The 8,905-nt window shown below is 53.0% G+C and overlaps 1 protein-coding gene across 1 annotated transcript in view; it reads right to left on the reverse strand.

Moving 5' to 3' along the window:
* Positions 1-1,879: 1,879 nt before the first annotated feature.
* The window catches only part of cacna1g (calcium channel, voltage-dependent, T type, alpha 1G subunit), a 111,248-nt gene continuing 104,222 nt past the window's right edge, over positions 1,880-8,905 (reverse strand). The window contains exons 31-33 of the mRNA XM_030339458.1: positions 6,949-7,129; positions 6,166-6,407; positions 1,880-2,895 (exon numbers count right to left, since the gene is read on the reverse strand). Of these exons, the coding sequence (XP_030195318.1) occupies positions 1,966-2,895; positions 6,166-6,407; positions 6,949-7,129 (1,353 nt within the window). The 3' untranslated portion in view covers positions 1,880-1,965. The remainder of the gene's footprint in view (positions 2,896-6,165; positions 6,408-6,948; positions 7,130-8,905) is intronic.

The following is an 8,905-nucleotide window of genomic DNA, read 5'->3' on the forward strand; positions in this document are numbered from 1 at the left end:
CTCCCCATAGTCTACCCCCTTACACCACTATTTTATGTTGTACGGCCTGGCACTTAATGTACGCACTTATTGTATGTTCTTTATGTATGTTCTATTAGTATTTAGCATTGTGTGGCGTCTATCCTAGCTATCTGTGTTGCATACGGGAAATGGATTAATCTAGTGATGGTTAGTGCTCGACACTTGGTTCTATGAACATCCTTACTCTACCGACAGCGACATATTGTTGTTTCTCTTTCTTATGGCAAATGCACTTATTGTAAGTCACTTTGGATAAAAATGTCTTCTGAACACCCTCAATGTAAAACACACAGGTCCTGAAGAACTCGGATTCGTTTTCTGTGTGTTTCTCAGATTGAGCAAGTTGAAGTGGAGGATGACAGTGCTTGGAGATATATGTCCCTCTGCGACGGCCAGGGTCTCCCAGCGAGCGTGTAAACGCCGGAGCTAAATAACACGACACAACGTCAATAAACACATCAACTGAGAGCGCTTCCGGACATTGGATCGATAAAGTACAGTGTGAACCGTCGCCCCGATCTCTACGGTAAAGACGATGGTGGGCGTGTATTCGAGAAACTAAACCGACTTTTCGCTCAATAAAGCAGAACCACGACCACCGTATGCTTGTGCTTAAAAATCCAAGTTTTGTTTAATGACTTGTTTTTTTTATCTTTTCAATATATATTTATATATATATATATATATATTATTCCTACAAACACATGGTTCTCAGCACTTTGAAAAAACACGTTCACTTTCCTCTGTCATTCCAGAAAGCTGTGAACGCTCTAGGGGTGGAAAAGAAAAACACAAAGTACATAAATGGCGAAAACTATATCTGAAAAAACAGGAAACGAAAACAGGAGACATGAAAAATAACTAATTTGATAAGATTTAAAAAAACAACTTCTATATCCTGTACAAACACTATGGCCCAATAATTTAAGAAAATAGTGTCTCTAAATCGTTCGTATTGCTTTGTACCTCTACCGTTTGCCCGTAGGCCCGAGGCAAAGTCTGCGCTGTGCAACAACCGTTGCAGTTCCACTGACCGCCACACGGGGACGTCCATGAGTCCGACGGTTCATCCTTCGACGCGTACCATCCCGTCAGAGCGCTGCGGGGGAGCCAGCAGCCTTCGTAGTGTGTGGACAAGGTTAAAAGGGAAACAGTCCATTTTTTTTTGGCGGTATTGGTTGCTTATCTGTGTAAGAGTTTCTTGTTTCGTCGTGTTCTGGCAGTAACAATACAAAGAGAAGGGATGTTCACACCACTACAGTACTGTAACTCCTTATGGAAAACCAAGTTAGTTTTTTTTCACCATTATTACTCTCTACGGTATTATTACTAGGACTATCACCATCACAGATAGACCAAGTGCAATGTGTGTGTGTGTGTGTGTGTGTGTGTGTGTGTGTGTGTGTGTGTGTGTGTGTGTGTGTGTGTGTGTGGGGGGGTCTGTGTGTGTGTCTGTGTGTGTGTGTGTGTTTGTGTGTCTGTGTGTGCGTCTGAGTGCGGGAGGAACAATGAAAGTGTGTGACGATTTATCGTCTGCTCAGCCGTGTGCATATGTTGACAGGTGTGTGCGTATATACCTCTGTGTGTGTGCGAGTGTCTGTGTGTGTGCGAGTGTCTGTGTGTGTGTCTGTCTCTGTGTGTGTGTTTGTCTCTGTGTGTTTCTCTGTGTGCCTATGTGCGTGTAGCATTGTCAGTGCGTGTCTGTCTGTGTGTCTCTGTGTGCGTACGTGTGTGTGTGCGTCTCTCTGTGTGTGTTACTGTCTGTGTATGTCTGTGTGTGTGTGTGCGTGTGTGTCTTTCTCTGTTTGTGTCTCTGTGTGTGTCTCTGTGTGTGTCTCTGTGTGTGTGTGTGTGTGTGTGTGTGTGTGTGTGTGTGTGTATGTGTGTGTGTCTCTGTGTGTGTGTGTGTGTGTGTGTGTGTGTGTCTGTCTGTGGTCGGTGTGTTCAGTGCTCAGCGTTCTTCTCCAGGGAGAAGCTGGGTAGCGTCAATAGCTTGGGGTTGGTGTTGGTGCCGGGGGGGTCTGGGGGCTCGGGCCCCGGGCCCCCACACCCCTCGCCGGCCCCCAGGTCAAAGGAGTCCTTGGAGTCGCTGGAGGGGCCCCTCCTCCTGAGGTGGCAGGCGTCCCGGCGGGGCAGCGGCGGGGGCCCCGGCCCCAGGGCCGAGGGGGGCGGGGCCCCGTCGGGGGGGTCCACCGAGATGCACGGCGGGCTCGTCTTCTTCTTGCGCCGCGGCGGGGGGAGGGGGGGGGCGGCGACGGGCGTGGGGGCCGGCGGGGCGGGGCCGAGGCCGAACGCCGCCGCCGCCATAGGACACGCCTCCACAGTGTGGCGCCGCGGGTCGTCCAGCCAGGAGGCGGGGCGGGGGCGGGGCCTCGGAGGGGCGTGGCCGTGGGCCTCGGCGCTGTGGAACCTCTTGAGCGGCCGCTCCGCCCGGGGGGCGCCGGGGTCCTCCTCGGTCGAGCTGCCGCGGGCGCCTCGGCCGCGGGCCCCCCCGGGACCCCAGTGGCCCCCGGGGCCCCACGGAGCCCAGGGGCCCCTGGTGATGAAGGACACCTCGCGGTCCGTCTCGGCCGCCTCCCCCCGCGGCCGCCGCTGCTGCCGGGGGGGGGAGGGGGGGGCCAGGAGGCGGGGCGGGGAGACAGGGGGGAGCGGCGAGGGGGAGGCGCCCCCCGGGGGGCGGGGGCCGGCGCACGGGCTGGCGGGGACCAGGCGGAGGGCCGGTTGCTGGCGCCGGAGGGGGTGGGGGGAGGGGGAGGGGCAGACCGGGGGGGCGGGGGGGTCCGCGGAGGGGGGCGGGGTCACGATGCCTGTGGCCGCCGGGCGCCGGCCTGAGTCTGAGGCCACGCCCTCCTGAGAGTCAGTAGACACGGCCACCTGGGGAGGAGGGGCGGGGGGGTGAGTGGGCGTTGTACCGGACGGGGGGGAGGAGGAGGAGGAGGGGGACGACGACGAAGAGGAGGAGGACGAGGACGAAGAGGAGGAGGAGGTTGAAGAGAGACCAGGGGGGTTTTGGGAGGGGAGGGGGGGAGGGGAAGGAGAGTGGGAGAGTCCGTTAGTAGGGAGGTGATCTGGTTTGGGGAGGGGGCTGACCTCTAGAGGTTTGAGGTCAGAGGTCAACGGCCAGCCAGCATGGCTCCGCCCTCCTCCTCTGGTGTGTGTTGTACGGTTTATGGACCTGCAGTGTTGTGCAGCTATGGTCAACAGGCGCTGGGGCTGACTGTGCCCTCTGAACCCCTGACCTTTCACCCCTCTAACCCTCACCCCGGGTCAGAGGTCACCGGCAGTACTGTCTCTAACACTAAAACTGTGGACGTTCCAGATCAGTTTATCATCTCTCGCTGTGTGGCAAAACCACAATCTAATTAAGCGACCAAAGTTCAGAAAAAAGTGTTGAAAGAGTGAGGGTTGTGAGAGCAAATAGGGGATTAGCAGATGAGCTGCGGTTCGCGAGCGAGGGATTAGTTGCATAATGGTTTGTGAAATGGTTTGAACGTCCCAATGCAACCCATCAGGATCAAATGAGTTCTCTCGACATGGATTGCTGATCATACAGGTCACTGAGTAGCCTTTTCTAAACACCAATACCAGTCACGACGTTGAAACGAGCCGCAGACGGAAGATAAAACACGGTCTGTGTTTTGATACACGTCCACTCGGCGGACTGCTCTGTGAGTACGAGAGCTGGCGTCTATGTTACCACATTGACATCTAGTGGACAAAGCGCAGAATGCCACGCTCTCGAGTATTTTACGCTACCGCAGAGTATCCGAATACCCAACTACATAACAAAGTGATCAATTACGAAGAGTACACAACAGCTCGTCGTAGACATATATGCGCTACTCTATGCTATATTGTAACGTTATATGGTCCACAATGCTCTTGTGCTCTATATAAAACGTTAAACACAAAACAGAAGTGTTCCGTGGCAATTCCCTGAGTAGTAAAGTTAGCGTTGTAGTAAGTGCACTGCATTGCCAATTTAATCCCAACAGGCCAAATTGTCCACCTATTCCACTGACTTGAATACATCTGATGCTTCAGTGATTCATTGACTGACTGGATGATGTCGTTTGCTGTAATTTGCACCAATGAGACGTCACCTTGTTGAGGTCATCGATTGGTCTGTACTGCACCAACCAACCTTTGTTTACTTAGATCTGCATGGAGGATGGATGCATTGAGGGCGATGGTCAGCAGACACACAAACACACACACAATTATATCAGTGTACTGCAGCAGTAGACACAGACTCACACACACACACCTAGGCTATGAGTCTACTGCAGCAGTAGAAACACAAACACAGAGAAACGCACACACATCTATATGAATGCACTGCAGCAGTAGACACTAACGCAACACGTACGAGTCTACTGCAGCAGCAGACACACAAACACACACATCTATATCAATGTACTGCAGCAGACACACACACATCTACATGAGTGTACTGCAGCAGACACACACACACACAAACACACATCTACATGAGTGTACTGCAGCAGGCACACAAACACACACACATCTATATTGGAAAGAGAGTACTGGAAAAGGGGAGACGAGGTGGTTCCATGTTGCCTGTGTGGCCCTGTGCACACTCTCTGGATGTCCGTCTGTCTGTCTGTCTGTCTGTCTGTCTGTCTGCCTGTCTGTCTGTCTGTCTGTCTGTCTTTCTGTCTGTGTTTGTGTGTGTGTGTTTGTGTGTGTGACTCTGGGTGTCTGTCTGTCGGTCTGTCTGTCGGTCTGTCTGTCTGTCTGTCTGTCTGTCTGTCTGTGACTCTCTGGGTGTCCCTCTGTCTGTCTGTCTGTCTGTCTGTCTGTCTGTCTGTCTGTCTGTCTGTCTGTCTGTCTGTCTGTCTTTCTGTCTGTCTGTGTCTGTGTGAGACTCTAAGGGAGAGTGTAGGATTAAGGGCGGAGTCTGTCATGTGCTACGTGCTACGGCTCTAGTGGCGCTAGTCCCCCCCCCCCTCTGCTACGTGCTACGGCTCTAGTGGCGCTAGTCCGTCCCCCTCCCCCCCATGGACCTCTCAGGAGCAGGAGGAGCGGTGTCTGAGCATGGCCTCCCGGTCGGGGGCTCTGGGCACCCAGCTGAGCTGAGGTCAGCCGGTGGGGGGGGGGCGAGAGCGCAAGAGGGGCCGGCGGGGACAGACAGGACAGGGGAGGAGACAGAGAGACAGGCAGAGGAGACAGAGAGACAGGCAGAGAGGAGGCGGGGAGACAGAGAGAGAGGAGGAACAAGAAAAAGAAGAAGAAGAGGAGATGATTGACAGGCATATTAGGGCGGTGGGAGGAGCCAACAGAGTGTTACGGTTAGGGTTGTAAAGACAAACGCAGACATGCCAGAACGGGTCACAAAACAATCCCTCCCGTTTCGTTTGTTTCAGATCAGAGCGTTTCGATATCATGAATTTATCTTTATGTAAGAAATATTTGTCTGTTTTAGGATGGAGGCCTTTAGAGGGATATCACCAGCCCGGAGACCATCTTGACCACATGCATTGACATTCTGTTTCTCTTCATGGACCAGTATGACCGCTAACCGGCCTCATGGGTGGGTGAGCTGGCCTTGACGGACAAACCCCTTCAGCCGATCAGCGTAACGAAGCATGAGGCCATCGAGATGGGCTGTTCAGTGGAAGCACAGAACGGCAAAAAAACTCATTTTCAACAGAGACTCTCTGCTAGTGCAGACTCTTGTTGAATAGTTGATATGAGTTTATTTCTGCAATAATTGCACTTATGGCTGAGTTTACTACATTACTGCTTGTTGCTTCGGGGTAGACGCCATGACTGTTCTTCAAGCAGCGGCCGGTATCTGACCGCCATAAACTAAGAGCCAGTCCCTGATTGGCCCGTTGACGTCGTCAACTATGACCCTGTCCCTGATTGGCCTGGATTAACGTTGTAATATCTGGACACGGATGTGGGTAGGGTCCGGACTGATTAGTGTAGCTCGTCAGTATGTGAGGTCCCGTGATCAAGATGGCCTCCGGGCTAGTTGATCCCATCCTACAAACTACCAATCGCCCCCATGTAGCCAACCCAGGGCTCAGGGTCAGACGACTAGTGTTAGGGCTCCATGCTGCCGGACGGGCCCAGGTGTGGACTGAGGGGGGGGGGGGGGGTGGTCCCGGGCCTTACCTGTCTGCGGAGCGTGCGGCTGAAGGCGTGGGGGCGACGGGGCGGCGGCAGGCGGGGGCCGCCCTCCGGGTCCGAGAGGCTGTGGGGGCTGATGGGACGGAAGAGCTCGGACGGGACGGCGAGCTGCCTGGGGACCCTTGCGTCTTCCTCCTCCTCCTCCTCCTCCTCCTCCTGCTCCTCCCCCTCCTCCTGCTCCTCCTCCTCCTCCCTGCTGGGCTTGGAGCGCACCGAGCTACGAGAGCCTGTCACCCCCCCGCCGAGGTCAGCAAACACACACACAGAGACAGGTGAGCACACACACACACGCAGCCCATGGAATATAAAAAGATGCAAAAATAAAATAAAGTGTATAAAGTGTCCATCAATACATAAAATAAAATAAAATAAATTAATTTAATTAAATACTTAATTACACAGGTGGTTAGAATGTTATGCGTTCTTACAACAGAGAGCAGTGGAGAAGGCGGTGAGCTGCGTTGCTAAAATGCACGCGCTTAGCCCCACTTGTGATGTCACAACTAAACGTCACCGTCCACGGCCGGATTGGACCGGACCGTGCTCAGGCTACGGGAGCAGGGAGAAACACAGCGAGCTTCGCTGCGTCGCTGATGTGAACAGTCTGCATTTATACAGCGCTTTTTCTAACCAGTGGCCACTGAAAGCGCTTTACAATATTACCTCACATTCACCCATTCATGCACACATTCATGCACACATTCATGCACACATTCACATTCCCGACGGCTGAGTCAGCCACGCAGGGCGACAGCCAGCGCATGTTACCTAAGCGGGGGCCCCTGGGAACGTCTGTGTGCTTGGGCCCCAGGACTGGAAGGGCCCCCGGAGCCTCTGGAGGAGGGAACATGTAGCTGTCGTTGGGGAGCGAGTGCGTGCGGCCCACCACACACTTCCTGACGCTCAGCAGGTGGTCCTCAGGGACGCCCTGCTGGTCCACCTCCTCTGTCTGGAGAGAGGGAGAGAGAGAGTGAGAGAGGGGGGAGGGAGAGGGAGAGAGAGAGAGAGAGAGAGAGAGAGAGAGAGAGAGAGAGAGAGAGAGAGAGAGAGAGAGAGGGGGGAGGGAGAGGGAGAGAGAGAGAGAGAGAGAGAGAGAGAGAGAGAGAGAGAGAGAGAGAGAGAGAGAGAGAGAGAGAGAGAGAGGGAGGGAGAGAGAGAGAGAGAGGGGGGGAGGGAGAGAGAGAGAGAGAGAGAGAGAGAGAGAGAGAGAGAGAGAGAGAGAGAGAGAGAGAGAGAGAGAGAGAGAGATGTCAGTGTTAAAATCTTTATGTGTCCACATAGACAGCAGCAGTTACAACGGCCCCCATGAACATCCACTCGGTAAGTGACAGACTTGTAGGTGACTGACAGACGGACAGACATAATTGCTGTAGTTGACAGACAGACCCAAAGCTGTCACAGATCCAAGAACCAAGGACTCTCGCCCCAAACACACACACAAACCTACAACCCAGCTCCAGACAATTAGCCATGCTACAGCCCATTAACAGCGCTCAAGGTGACCAAGCCAATTAGGAACGCTCAAGCCAATTAAGAATGCTCCAGCCATTTAAGAACGCTCCAGACAATTAACAACATTCCAGCCAATTAACAACACTCCATTCAATGAACCATGCTCAAACCAATTAACAACGCTCAAACCAATTAACAACACTCCAGCCAATGAACCACGCGCCAATTAAAGCTACAGCCGATGAACAGCCGTTCTCTGAACGCATCAATCAGCTCAGTGTGGTCTCCGTGCAGCTCGTCACACCCCCCGCCGTGTCCTTGATGGTGTCGTATGACCAAGCGGTGAGCGAGGGACTGATCACAACGCTAATCAGCTCAATGTTTGTTAATCAACCGCTGTCCTCTAGCGAGCAGGCGTCACGGAGGATCCACTGGGATCCATGCACCCCAGGAGCAGCCAGTGAGCCGTAGGCGGCCAACACACACAGGTCTCTTGGGGCTGTCACTCGTGTGGAGCACCTCAATGCCTTCTCTGTTGAAGCGTAGAATACAGCAGAGTAAGTGGGATTGGTGTTTTTTATGATGTAAAGCAACTAGAGGTGTTCTACGCCTGGACCTCAATGATACCTTCAAATGCCTTTTCATTTTGGTCAAGGCCGCCAAATACATTAGTATTTGTTCTAACCCATTGGCAACAATTGCAAAACAAGTCATCCCTGGCTTCTTAAAAGCATTCAAAACCTTCAGAATCTGTTTGGCTAAAGCTCTCAGCAGCCATAAGGCTTTAGATGCGGCTATACATGTGAACGTGCTAGCCAGCTGGGGGGCGAAGCGATGGCAGGAGTTTGAGTTGAGCTGAGTCGGAGCATAAGGACAGACGTTCTTTTCCCCCCCAGATCCAGTGACCTACGAAGGACGCGTTCGACATGGGCCGAATGGAGAGGAACCAGAAGAAGGAAAAGGAAAAAATTGATTTAAATTAATCTAAAGTAAATTCCATAGGCCCTCTGACACATCAACAGACATAGATGCCCACTCACACACAAATACACACACACAGAAATGATCACATGTACGCAATCAAGCACACACGCACGACCGCAAGCACACACAGACACAAGCACACATACAGGTTATCTAAGTTTAAGTATAGGGAGCAGACAAGTCAAGCCAGGCCAGCCAGTTCACCGCATAGGCTCTGAATAATCCACCAAGTGGCCTGAGGTCTTTCAGACATCTCCAGCTTCAATCGAACCAGGAGCTGCTGAATATA

This window comes from Gadus morhua, chromosome 18, assembly GCF_902167405.1.
Source record: "Gadus morhua chromosome 18, gadMor3.0, whole genome shotgun sequence".
Classification (NCBI taxonomy): domain Eukaryota; kingdom Metazoa; phylum Chordata; class Actinopteri; order Gadiformes; family Gadidae; genus Gadus; species Gadus morhua.